Raw genomic sequence first — 14,068 nt, 5'->3', positions numbered from 1 at the left:
GGATACAAATTGGAATAATAAATAAATACATAAATAAATAAATTTAAAATAACTTCAAGGCAAAGATTTCTTCCTTAAAAAACATTTTATTTTGGAAACAAGATATCGGCACGTACAAAGATGAACCCAAAACTAATTTCCCCTTCCATAGGTTACAAAGTTACAAGTTACATTTCCCACCCCAAATTGCTGTCATAAATCACATTTACCAATTGTTAGAAAACGCGGGCATTCCTCCCAACTGCTCCAGTCTACCAAAATGTTATCAGCAATGACCTTGGTTCCCATCCATGTGAATTGTTTTGGCTAACTGAGAATTATCCCCCTCCTCCTTCTAACTAAAAAATGTGGCAACAAAGAAAAAATGAAAATGGCTTCAATTTGGTTTGTTACAGCATTGACACTCGATTGTCCCTCTGTAGAAAGTGGTAAGGACATGTGACACAGAAAATGCAAGTCCTGCTGTGCCCGCTTCACCAGTGTCTCGCTGTTGAGTGACCAAGCCAGCCTAGTTGTAATAATAATAATAATAATAATAATAATAATAATAATAATAATAATAATAATAATAATAATAATAATAATAATAATAATAATAATAATAATAATAATAATGTTGGAAGGGACCTTGGAGATCATCTGGTCCAACCCCCTGCTCAGGCAGGAAACCCTATACCATTTCAGACAGATGGCCATCCAGTCTCTTCTTAAAAACTTCCAGTGTTGGAGCATGGAGTTGTTAACTGCACACCCAGGAATTTGATGGTATAGGGTTTCCTGCTGGAGGATGGGGATGGACTAGAAGACCTCCAAGGTCCCATCCAACAAAACAAATTGTCCATAAGATTGATAGAGGAAAGAACTTCCTATAAGGTCCTGAAAGCTCTTTATGTTCCCTGAGCTTCAGGAGGTGACCACTCCTGGAAAGAGGTGTCAGATGACAATCTGGTTGTTTCTGCAAGACAGTTCAACAAGTAAATTGAGGTCCTGGTGGGCATCTTTGCAGAATAAACTCAATTTCCATCAATGTATAACCTAATACAATCTATTAAAAGACACTCAACTAGATTCATGTTAACCTTGATTTATGTTTCTTTGGCTTAGTGTTCTGTGTGATCCCACCACATTTGTTCATGATAAATGGAAACTTTTGTAGTGTTGAGGAAGTACCTAAGCATTTAGTGTTACTCCTGATGTTCAGATCTCTATTTAGGGATCTCCACTAGGTTCTCAAACATAGACCCATCTCCTAGAATGATGGCAATCACAAAATCATACAATCCATGATATCTCATTTATGGCTTTCAGCCAAATACTCCAATTTCTGAAGGTCTCTTTTCTCTCAGATTCTTCCTTATTTGAGGAGGATCCACTTCAACAACAGTGCTGGAGATGAAGTCTCTTTCTCAGAAAATGGACTGGGATCTGCTCGTTATGATCTGCTCAATTGGATTTTCCTACCCAATCAATCTTTTGTCTCTGTGAAAGTTGGGCAAATAAATCCTGGGGCGTCCCCAGGCCAGGATTTCACCATTAACACAGATGCAATCATCTGGGTCAAAAAAGTGAGCTGAAAGGAAATGTAAATTCATTGAAAGATTCATTCTCTGCTGGGGATGTAGAACTTCCTTCATCCTGGAAAATGCATTAATTTAAACAGAAAACATGGCAGTCATTTGCTGAAAAAACTGCTTTGTATGTAACAGTTTTGAAGTCTGATTTGTGGCAGGTCCACGAAAGGTTGAGATTGGGACAAACTTCTTGGAACATAGGTTGCCCTTAGAGTAGGCAACAGTGTCACCCTTGGACCTTTCCCATTCAGTAGTACTGCCATAATTCTTTCTTTTTGAAAAGTTGTAGATGAATGACTCCAGCCTTTCTTTGCATGCCAAGGTGGCAGTTCTAATCTCCATCATCCATTGTGGGTTGGGAGTGACACTGGCTTGAATTCCCCAGGAACTGTTCCAAAGATCCTGGTGATCCATTTATTTTAAAGACATTGTGAAGATGAACAAATGAATGTGGAAGCAAATAAATGAAGGATATTCATTCTGCAGGTTATCTCAGAGGATTTCTCTTTTCTCTTTTAGGAGATGCCTTTTGCCAGGTGTGGCATGAAGAGGTGTCATGCAGGAGATAGGAGAAGTGTCCCAGAGGGCAAGCCAGTTTGCTGTTACCAATGTGCCCCTTGTCCAGAAGGGACCATTTCTAATCAGACAGGTAGAGCACACTTCTATATAGTTTTTCCAGGAGCCATTTAGTAGACAAAAATATGAAATCATTTTGTCATGCCTGTTATGATTGACATGCCTCAGAGTATTCATTGTTCTCAACAATGTCCGTTCCACATAAGTCACCATTCTTGCTCCTTGGCAATTTAATGGGGGGTATTTTCAGGGCACAATTTATGGGTCCCTATAAGCAGTTAACTGCTAGTCCCACCTAGCAGTTTGAAAATATGCAAATGCATGTAGATAAAAAAAATACTATTTCGGTGAAATTGTAACAGTATTTCATGCACCTTTGGCATATAGTTTCCATCACCACAGAAATGTATTCAGACAATGCTGGCCCCCTTGGTTAAGAAATGGAGATGAGCACCACACCCTAGAGATGGACATGAGTGAGCACAGAAACCTATTAACCTCACAACTCCTAAGGAAAACCAAGCAACAATGTTTTCCTGAAGGCATGGGGTATAAAAGTCCAAGCTTTAATTTTTATTATTAAGGTGCGCTTCTTCTGTCAGCACTATCAATCCCAGGAAATTGATAGACTTGTTGGGGAAAGAGGAACATAGAACATAGAATCATAGAGCTGGAAGGGACCTTGGAGGTCTTCTAGTCCAACTCCCTGCTCAAGCAGGAGACCCTATACTATTCGGGACAAATGCCTGTCCAATCTCTTCTTGAAGACCTCCAGTGATGGAGCACGCACAAATTCTGGAGGCAAGATGTTTCTAGCCTGTCCAGAAAATGACAAACTCAGAGTGCTCATCCTAGCTCTTTGGCTTCCTGGAGAACTAGGCAAGACACCCCTCCAAATCTGCCTATGAGCTGTGGTGGCGTAGTGGTTAGAATACAGTACAGCAGGCTACTTCTGCTGACTGCCAGCAGTTTGACAGTTTGATTCTCACTGGCTCAGGGTTGACTCAGCCTTCCATCCTTCCGAGATCAGTAAAATGAGACCCAGATTGTTGGGGGCAAGACGCTGACTCTGTAAGAGATACTGTAACTGTAAAGCACTGTGAAGTGGTATATAAGTGTAAGTGCTATTGCTAAATGCTATTGCTACAACTCTGGGGCACTTATTCATAGGAGATTTGTCTATCCATGTTTGTTAATTATTTCATGTATCAAAAGGTTAAATAAGTGGATATGAAGTACAAAGCAGATACATTGAGCCAAAGAGTGCTATTTTAGATCTGGATCTTGTTTCCTTTCTCCCTCTTGGAATCAATTTCCTGTAATTCACTTCTGATTAGGAAAAGAGATCTTTCTCTCTTAGAATGCAAAGTGCTTGTTTTAATCTCCTTTTTTTATGACCCGTGACCTTCTCAGCACACATCAGTAGATAATACGCAGACACAGAAAACAACATGATAGCTGTTTGACACATCTATCAGTCTGTTGAGGATTGCAGTATAAAATGCGAAAAAAATAGAGTTGACAACCTTTCTGATACTAAAAAACATGATAATGGAAGTGTCCAAAGAATGGAGACGCCTTTTGGAGCCAAACAGACTCTTGTCTCTAGTTAATCTAATCTTAGGATCATCATAAATGAGGGATGATTTGTTCTTTTTGATAGACCATAATATACAGAATGCATCAATCTATCACTACTTTTCTGAGTTGGCCACAGCAGAAAGGGGACAGTCATATAACTCTTGAGGGAAGGATAATGCTTGTGGCAGATGCCCCGGAAATCCTTAGACAAAGATTTTTTTATTTCAGATGCAGCTCATTGTGATCCTTGTCCAGAAGATCAATATCCCAACAAGAACAAGAACCAGTGCATTGCCAAGATGCTCCACTTCCTTGCCTATCAAGAGCCTCTGGGATATGCTTTAGCTTCTCTAGCTTGTTTTCTCTTTCTGATTACATTTGCAGTCCAAGTGATTTTTCTTAAATATCATGACACACCAATCGTCAAGGCCAACAACCGAGATCTCACCTACATCCTCCTGGTCTCCCTCCTGCTCTGCTTCCTCTGCTCCTTCCTCTTCATTGGTCAACCAGGGAAAATCACCTGTCTCTTCCGACAATCTGCCTTTGCCATTCTCTTTTCCCTTGCAGTTTCCTCTGTCTTGGCAAAAACTGTCATGGTGGTTCTGGCCTTCATGGCCACCAAACCAGGGAACAGGGCAAGGAAACTCTTAGGAAAACCATTGACCAACTCCATTGTCATAGCTTGTCCATTGATTCAAGCACTTCTTTGTGCTACCTGGCTTCTAACCTCTCCCCCATTTCCCAGCTTGGATTTCCACTCCTTGGTAGGGGAGACCATCTTGGAATGTAATGAAGGCTTAGCTTCAATGTTTTATGCTGTCCTTGCCTACCTGGGCTTTCTGGCCCTTGTTAGTTTCACTGTAGCCTTTTTGGCTAGGAAATTGCCTGACAGCTTTAATGAAGCCAAGTTCATTACTTTCAGTATGCTGGTCTTCTGCAGTGTTTGGATTACCTTCCTCCCCACCTATTTAAGCACCAAAGGTAAGTCCATGGTGGCCGTGGAGATCTTCTCCATCTTGGCCTCTGGGACTGGTCTCTTGGCTTGTATCTTTTTCCCTAAATGCTTCATTATTTTACTGAGGCCTAATCTGAATTGTAGAGAAAATATAATGAGGCACAAGAATCTGTGATTTATACTAGGATGTGGAACTTTTATTTTGATTTGAGGGCATTTTTTTATTTGATCTGATTTCTAAAATATTATATAATGAGATATGGACTTGTCTATTAAATCACTGGAAATCATATTATGTGACTAATGACAATCTGTCTGTTAATCAGCAACAATCACCTCCCTCCCTTTTATTTTTTTATTAATGCCTATTATCCCAAGGGAGGATCTAATGATAACTTTGAAATAAACATTGATATTTAAGACTTTCCACTAGGACAGGTTCTCACTTCATTTATTTTAATCAAAAGTATCTGTAAAAATATGTTGGATTGGCTATGGGTGTTTTTAAAAATGTCTGTTTCCACAGATTCCTGAACATTTGCTGAGTTTCCTACTAACTTTTTCATTCAATCAACTATTTTTTAAAAAAAATCTGGAGTATAAATGAGCCACTTCGATTCACACGATATTTACTTGAGAAATGTAATTTACTTGAGAAATGTACTTTATTAATAAATAAATTCACGTCATGTAGATATTAATGATATTTTCCTCTCCCTCTTACTATTTATTTATACTTTCCAACTATTATGAAGGAGGAAGAATGGGCAGATTAAAGGAAGGGATGGGTGAGAATATATATACAAATTCCCTTCTTATTCTGATATGCATCTTCTTCAGTCTTGGACCCTCTATACTAGGGTTGAGGGTTCCGTGCAGGATCATAGCTGTTCCTAGTACTGCAGCCTTTTAGACAGAGAGCTCTGACATTGTTCCTAGGATCTGTTGGAGCCACTTCCTTAGAAGTAACAACCCCAACATTGGAACCACTTTAGCTTTTACATTCAACATTCTCTCAAGTTCCTCCTTCAGTCCTTGGTGCTTCTTCAGCTTCTCATATTCCTTCTTCCTGATGTTGCTATCATTTAGTACTGTGTCATCTATCACCACTGCTATCTCCTGGTCCTTGTCTACTACCAAATATTCTGCTTGATTGGCTAGTACCTGCCTATCTGTCTGAATTTGGAAGTCCCACAGAATCTTGGTTTTCTGGTCTTCCACAACCTTCTGTGGGATCTCCCATCTGGACCTAGGAGGGTCTAACCCATATTTTGTGCAGATGTTCCTGTACACAATGTCACTACTTGGTTGTGCTGTTCAATGTATGCTGTTCCTTCCTATGTATTCTATGGTATACTTGTAACTGGTCTATATGTCTGCTATGTGGCCTGCTGGTAGTTCCACATCATCAGCCTTTACTACTTTCCCTCTCTTGACTACCATCTGGCCACACTTTTCTAATTTGCATGATGTCCCCATTGTAGATCCACGTCAGGTGGATCAGTGAGTTGGAGTGTCATTCAGTCTTAGCATACAACTTGATATTATCCATGTAGAGGAGGGTATAAGGAGAAATTTCCTGACAGAACAATTAATCAGGAAAACAATTTGTCTCCAGAAGTTGTGAATGCTCCAACATTGGAAGTTTTTAAGAAGAGATTAGAAAACCATTTGTTTGAAATGATATAGGACTTCCTGCCTGAGCAGGGTATTGGAGTAGAAGACCTCAAAGCTCCCTTACAACTCTGTTATTATATTATTTTGAATACTGGTAAGGTAGGTCCCAGCCTGGATTTGAATCCAGCTCTCCCACATCCAAAGCAGTGCTCTAACCATTATGCTATCCGGTCACTATAAAACATATCAAACATCAAGATGGTTGGGTTTGAAAGAGAAATGTACAAGAAGCTCTTTTCAAAGAGCTGCAGAACCTCTGTTCCACATGATTATCTGCAACAATTCAGTCGTTAACTGTAGCTGGATGAATCTGTGTATCATGGGACAGTGTAGAAGGTGAAGAAATGGGCAGAACAAACACAAGGCATGACAATGGATGTAGAAAAGAAAAATGAACTTTGATGAAAAATTGAACATGGTTAACAGGAGACTGACACATTCATGGTTGGAAGGAGATAAGTGGAGTCTACCAAAAGAACCTGGAAGAATTACAAGCAATTATTTTGTGGTGTAAATTAAAAGTTGAAGCAATGGCAATCTGCAAAGGAGGGAAATTTGACTATATTTTTTAAAAAATTATTTGTAACTAGCTGTACCCGGCCACGCGTTGCTGTGGCTCAGTCTGGTTAAGCTGCTTTTCAAAAAAAGCATGTTTTTACCTGTCACAGGTGTGACATCTCTATAATAGTAGGTATATAAAAACACGTGCGTATTTGAATTCAACGTTGTGTCAAAATTTCAAAGCAATCGGTGAAGAACTTTCGGAGATTTAAGATTTTGAACAAACGAACATTTACATTTTTATTTATATAGATATAAAACAATCTGCAGTTAATATGTAAAGAATTACAGAACCAATAAAGTTGAGAGCAAGTCTTCAGACATCAAACACATTCCAGACTCATTCTCTTCTTTGTGCCAGTTCATATGGGCTTTCAAGGTTAAAACTAGCACTTTCAATGGCACTCAGGTTTTGAATTTCTGATATAAGCAGATTTGGGACCTCAATCGTTTCTCTGAAAATCACATCAAAAGTTGGGATTGTGACATGATTAGTTAGTAGTTAGTATTGCAGCCAAATTGTTTTGCTCAAAGTATTTTGCTTAACCTGGTTATGGATTGCAGGTGGGTAAGAGGTGAGGGAGGGAGTTGGCCAGGAATTTTAAACGGTGGACTCAGAGAGGCAACCAGGTCAATGGGGAAAGAGCCAGTAGAATTTCAATTAGTCTAACTTCTTGACAGAACTTCCTACCTATTTTTACAATCTGTGAGAGAAGTTCCAATTTCTTTCCCTACCAGTTATTCCATCCAAAATTGTTCACACTTAGTAGGGTAAAACTGTTGTTATGTGCTACCATGCCCTTTAACACTCAGGTCAAACTCCATCTTGTCTGCAGGGGCTCAGTTTCATGTAGGCCCAATGCAAAGCTTCAACTCTATTCTCAAGTCCAGCTGCTCTATGGATTAACAGCAAGAGACATAAACATGTTTTCCATTCTGGTGTATGAAGAGAAGTTAGCGTTCAATGGGACGGACAAAGACTTTTTTCTTGCACTTATCAGAAGAACAGTAATTTTTAAGGTATCCCCTATGGATTTCCTACCCACAAAAGTCTTACAAGAGAAAACGTGCTTTAATATATATGCTCTGAGCTCTCCCTGTGGGGGCAGGAAATGTCACCTCACTTTGTATTGGAAACAGTGAACTCCTGGGTTTGGGGAGATTCAGCTGGCCTTTTTGGTCATAGCCCAAACACAGATAAGAGGAAGGACAGTTGATGTAAATTTGTCCCAAGGTCATCTTTTGGCATAGTCAGTCTCTACTCTATTAAAGCTCTGCTGAGATTTCAAGAGCTACCTGCAATTCAGCTTCTGAATTTTTGGAGGGAAGATGCCAAAATGACTGGGCTGCCTTTACTGCTGCTGCTCTTCTGGGTCCTGCCTCCATCTACTGCTAAGACGATGCAAACTATATGTGTGTTGAAGAATCCTTTCGAACTTAAGGAGAAATGGGACTACTATAAGCCTGGTGATCCAGTTATTGGTGGGAATTTACCTCTTGCAACTCTTATTTCCTCCAATGTCCCAGACTTTCAAGTGTGCCCATTCGAGCTTCCTTTTACAATGTTGTAAGTTTCACCTGGAAGGAAAAAAATGTAGATAATAGTTTGTTTGGTTTGGGATTCAGGGACTAATTTCAGAAACCCTTGTTGTGGTGATGTTTGCAATGTCCCAGCATAATTCATATATTTGTCCTTGGTAAAGAGCCAAGCTCATAAAATAGGCTACAATTCTCAATAGTTCCAGGAAGACGATAAACTACATAAAAAGTAAGGAGGGGCAACACGATGGAAATTGTGCTGACCTAGTGAAGAACAACAGAATAACAGAATTGGAAGGACCTTAGAGGTCTTCTAGTCCAGCGCCCTGCTCAAGCAGAAGGCCCTATACAATTTCAGACAAATGGCTGTCCAATCTCTACTTAAAAACCTCCAGTAATGGAGCACTCACAACTTCTGGAGGCAAGTCGTTCCACTGATTAATTGTTCTAACTGTCAGGAAAATTCTCCTTAATTCTAGGTTGGTTCAGGTGCAGGAGAAGCAATTGGGAAGGATTACAGTCACTGGAGCACAGTAAAGTAGGGGAAAATATAGAGATAAAAAATGATCCGGGATATGGGCAGACCAGCTTTTCTCCTTTCTCACTTAGCCATCCAACTTTAATAAACATCCTTTTTAGAAAATAACACAATGAAAATTGGAATTTGCTTCTCCAAAAAAACAATAACAATAGCAATAGCACATGGACTTATATAGCACTTCACAGTGCTTTACAGCCCTCTCTAAGTGGTTTACATAGTCAGCCTATGGCCCCCAATAATCTGGGTCCTCATTTTACTGACCTCAGAAGGACAGAAAGATGAGTCAACCTTGAGCTGGTGAGGATTGAACTGCTGGCAATCTGCAGAATTAGCCTGTAGTACCGCATTCTAACTACTGCACCACCATGGCTCTTAACAACAAAGGCAACAATAACAACAAACACAAGATATAAACTGTGTCCAGCACTAGCTATTTGGTAGTTTCTTAATCTTTTTTGTCATTCTAGATTCAAATCCAAGTACTACCAGCACTTTCAAGCCTTTATGTTTGCAGTCAGAGAGATCAACAAGAATCTGGTTCTCCTTCAAAACATCACACTTGGCTTCCACCTCTTTAGCAATTTCCAGACTGAGACGTCAATTTTCTCAAACAGCATCTCCCTGCTCTCCACTCAAAGCCAAATGGTTCCAGGTTATCAATGTGACCGGCAAAACACTCTGCTCTCTGTCATTGGTGGCCTCAACTCCAAATCCTCAAGGCAGATGGGCTCCATATTCAACATCTTCAAGGTCCCCCAGGTAAGTGGGCTCCACTTGGTAAGTTTATGTTTCTATGCACATGACGAAACTAAAATCAAAATCCAAGATTTTTGGGAGGGGAGGGAGGAAGAGGGCACAGCAGAGTATGTTACTTAGGAATCTGTGCTATAATTGAATGCATTTTCATGTTAGATGTGTCAAGAAATATTTTTATATAGCCCCATAGAGATAATTAATGAGATCTGATTCTGGAATTCTGTACTTGCCAAGAAGAATTCCTTCCTAACTTATTCTTCATAAAAGTGTAGCCACTCTAACAGTGCAATTTATTCTCTGTGTCAGATTGATGGTTTGTTCTCTTAGCTTCTGACCTGACACAATCAGGCAAAATATGTAACTGGTGGCTCTTGCTAAGAAGGGTAGAAGTTTAAGCCTATCACTCAAAATGAGTCAGCATGACTGGTGGAGCAGGAAACCACACAATGGGAACCCTTAAATTCAACATAAAAGTTTACTTTGTCTTTTAAAGATGAATCTCACTTTCTCCAGCTTGGTGTTGGCTTTGACTTCCTTCAGGGAGACAGAACAGTTTATCCTTCCTTCTTCCAAATAAATCAGAATGTATTTCCTCAGTATGTGGGTTTGGTCCAGCTGATCCTGCATTTCCAGTGGAATTGGGTTGGGCTTCTGGCCCCTGAAGATGACAGGGGAGAACATTTCATCTCATCTCTGACATCAAAGCTCAAGGAGAAGGAGATCTGCCTGGCCTTCACTGAAAGGTTGAAATCTGAAGATAGATATATTACAGTGACCAAGTTGCTTCACATTTTCAAAATTTGGTTTAAAAATGAAGTGATTATTCTGTTTGGAGACTCCGCGAGTATTGCAAATGTTCAGGTGGCTGTGTATCTGTACAAACAACCATCCTTTCAGAAAGTTTGGATCTTAACTTCCCATTGGAAACTTAGTCTAGGGAAATCTCAAGACATATTGCAACTTCTAAAGCCTTTCCATGGGGCTTTGCATTTTAGGGGCCACACTGGGGATGTCTCAGAATTCAGACACTTCATCCTGTCTTTAGACCCTTTCAACCCACAAGGGGATGTGTTTCTCCCACAATGGTGGGAAAGGATCTTTGACTGTGACATCCACAAGCTACGCAAGGTCCTTCAAAAGGGGGTAAAACAATGTACAGGAAAGGAGAATTTGCAGAGTCTCCCGTCTTACATGTTTGAAACAAGGATGACTAGTGAAAGTTACAATGTCTACAATGCCGTTTATGCTGTGGCACATGCATTACATGCCATGCATGGATCAGGAGCACAATCAGCCATGATGAGGCTTGGAAAGAGGATATCAAATGTCCAGCCATGGCAGGTAATTTCTCTCAATTCTATCCAATCCACAGATTCTGTGTGAACATTGAACATAGCATTTGTTGTACTGCTCAGCTATGTGAAAAGAGCCTTTGTTAATCTGTGCACCCACAGAAGGACTCCACTGCAAAGAGTCTGATCAACCATAATGAAGCTTGGAAAGAGGATTTCAAATCTCCAGTCATGGCAGGTAATCCGTGACTTTTTATCCAGTGCAGAGATCCTTAGTGAAAAAGTTTGCATTTCTTCAATTACTGTTTAAATGTGTATGCTACTATATCAAAGGTTAACAATAACAATAATATTAATAATAAAGTTGGAAGGGACCTTGCAGATCATCTACTCCAACCCCCTGCTCAGGCAGGAAACCTATACCATTTCAGACAAATGGCTGTCCAGTCTCTTCTTAAAGACTTCCAATGTTGGAGCATTCACCGCTTCTGGAGGCAGGTTGTTCCACTGGTTAATTGTTCTAACTGTCAGGAAGTTTCTCCTTAGTTCCAGGTTGCTTCTCTCCTTGATTAGTTTCCCTCCGTTGCTTCTTGTCCTGCCTTCAGGCGCCTTGGAAAATAGCTTGACTCCCTCTTCTTCTTTTTTTTATAAATGTTATTATTTTTTTACAATAATAACCTTTAATGCTTCATGAATAGCATGTTGTCTGGGTTCATATACTCAAAACAATCAATAACAATTAATTTCTCCAATTAATCAATATGTTAGTTAGTAATATATTTCTTGATTTTCTCTTCTTCCAATAATAATCTCCTTTTGTCTACATTAAACAAATATAATTCTTAATATTTTCAGTACATACAAAGTTGAATATAAACATTTTTTGTATTTATGCATATGATAACATCAACATATAACATATTTTCTAATCAGTTTATGTTTCCATTATATTTATAAAAATCATCTTATACAGGACATTATATGTCCTGTTTTCAAACTTTTTACTAAAGCTTAGTTTCCCCTCAGTATTCAGACCACTCTTATCAGTCATATTTTTCTCAAAATTCATTATTTTTAAATATCAAAGCTTTTCATTTAAATACACCATGTCAATATTTTAACATTTCATATATTCTAGAAATATTATACTACTTATATATCTTAATTCTCTTACTATAAGGCCCCTTTACAAATTTATCTGTTCTTTTGGCCATATTCAAACAATATTTAATCTTATACTACACCATCTAATAATCCTACTCTAGGGCCTCTTTATATCCAAACTTTATGTGTGTGTGTGTGTGTGTGTGTGTCTATTAACCATATTCAAACAAGTGTTTAATCATATAATATTCCCTCTGATATGTTGAATCACATTTCTTGACTCCAACTCTAGTCTTCTTCTTTTGCCATATTGCTTTCCAAGTCAGAAAGTTTAGCTTGCCAGGTTGTATTTTTGTGAGTGTTGTTGGGGGCAAAACCCCCCCACCAAATCAAGTAAAGTATCAGTTTTTTGTCTCCCATGTTGTGATGATTCTTCTGACAGTTCTTTAATCCATTGTATTAGTGTTTCTTTTTTATCCTCAAATTTGTTTTGAAAGCCTGGAGGATAAAGTATCTTTTTAGTCTTCTTTATTACAGTAGGGTTTTGTAGATTTTTTTTTGTATTAAATTGTAGTTTTCTTCACTTGTATCTTTTCTATTTAAGTCACTTTCATTTAATTTATGTTCTGTTGTCTGATTCATTTGTTCATTCTTTGTTGTTATTTTTTGAGTGTTATTCAGTTGTAGATTTAAGTTAGAGATATGTTCATTTATATTGTCAAACTTATTTCTAATCTCATCATGATTTGAAACAATTACCATTTGAATCTGTTGCAGCATTGTGTATATTTTCTCCTGGAATGTATTTGTTTTGTCTTGAGTCATTGTTTCTGCAGATCTTTGAAACTCCAAACTGGGGTCTTCAGGATAAAGTGTTGAGTATAGTTTTCTTTCATTTTTAGATAGGTATATAACATTTATTTTATCTCTCCCCTTTAAGTAATTTTTCATCGGTGTCATAGTCTTTAAATTGGCTTTATCAAACCAGCCCATCTTAAATTCCCAACAGCCAAGTCTTACATAGTTCTTATCTTTATATAATAGTTTTATAATCCAATACATTTCTAATTGTCCAGGCACCACTGAAAACAATATTTTGTAACAGTTCTTCTTTTCAGGGGTCTTTTAATTATCAACCAATCAGGATTCAAAGTATTTAACCATCTAAAAATTTTCTAATAATTTCTCCTTTAGAAGATTAGCCAAAGGCCAAGATTTTTTTTTCTCTGCAAACAGTTCTTAAGTTTAAACATGCAGTTCAGTATGTTTGTAATCCCAGAGGGTCAACAGTTTCTAAACAAATGTAGTTTCATTCAGTAAGAGATACACAGTAAGACATACACTGGATCTAATTTTTGTCTCTGGCCAGTGGCAGAATGATCTGGAAATGGGGGAGATAATTATAGAGCCCTTGTCATGGTCAGATCATGCACTCCTTAGGATGGACTTCTGGACCGCTTCCCCTCGCCGCAGGGAGACAGAACCACCTAGATGGTTCCGTCCCAGGCTCCTGATGGACCCGGAGAGGTTTCTGACGGAGCTTGGGCCATATCCGGAGGATCTAGGTCACGACTCGGCGGAAGATCAGGCTGCGGCCTGGGATGTGGCCGCAGCCGCAGCACTGGACCGAGTCGTGCCACTGCGGCCTCTGACCCGACGTAGATCTCAACTAGCTCCTTGGTTCACCGAGGAGCTGAGAGAAATGAAACGCCAGAAAAGACGCCTAGAGAGCAGTTGGAGGGCTACCCGAACCGAATCCGACCGAACACAGGTAAGGATACATGTTAGATCCTACCTTGTGGCAATGAGAGTGGCGAGATCTAATTACTACTCCACCCTCATTGCGTCATCAGATAACCGCCCGGCCTCCCTCTTCAGGGTGACCCGCTCCCTCCTTCAATTGAGGGGGGGG

General features: G+C 39.2%; 2 protein-coding genes across 2 annotated transcripts in view; both read left to right on the top strand.

Annotated features, from left to right (window-relative positions):
- LOC114922592 (vomeronasal type-2 receptor 26-like) overlaps window positions 1-4,861 on the top strand; it is a 9,651-nt gene extending 4,790 nt beyond the window's left edge. The window contains exons 2-3 of the mRNA XM_029284225.1: window positions 2,091-2,220; window positions 3,957-4,861. Of these exons, the coding sequence (XP_029140058.1) occupies window positions 2,091-2,220; window positions 3,957-4,861 (1,035 nt within the window). The remainder of the gene's footprint in view (window positions 1-2,090; window positions 2,221-3,956) is intronic.
- A 3,463-nt stretch (window positions 4,862-8,324) lies between these two features.
- Window positions 8,325-14,068, top strand: part of LOC114922591 (vomeronasal type-2 receptor 26-like) — an 11,412-nt gene continuing 5,668 nt past the window's right edge. Inside the window, exons 1-5 of the mRNA XM_029284224.1 lie at window positions 8,325-8,491; window positions 9,472-9,763; window positions 10,394-10,503; window positions 10,756-11,101; window positions 11,215-11,290. Coding sequence (XP_029140057.1) covers window positions 8,325-8,491; window positions 9,472-9,763; window positions 10,394-10,503; window positions 10,756-11,101; window positions 11,215-11,290 — 991 coding nt within the window. The remainder of the gene's footprint in view (window positions 8,492-9,471; window positions 9,764-10,393; window positions 10,504-10,755; window positions 11,102-11,214; window positions 11,291-14,068) is intronic.

The sequence above is a fragment of the Protobothrops mucrosquamatus genome, unplaced genomic scaffold (genome assembly GCF_001527695.2).
Source record: "Protobothrops mucrosquamatus isolate PMUCROS unplaced genomic scaffold, P.Mucros_1.0 scaffold445, whole genome shotgun sequence".
Classification (NCBI taxonomy): domain Eukaryota; kingdom Metazoa; phylum Chordata; class Lepidosauria; order Squamata; family Viperidae; genus Protobothrops; species Protobothrops mucrosquamatus.
Note: the sequence above shows the minus strand (reverse complement) of the source record. Positions and strands in the feature narration are given on the sequence as shown.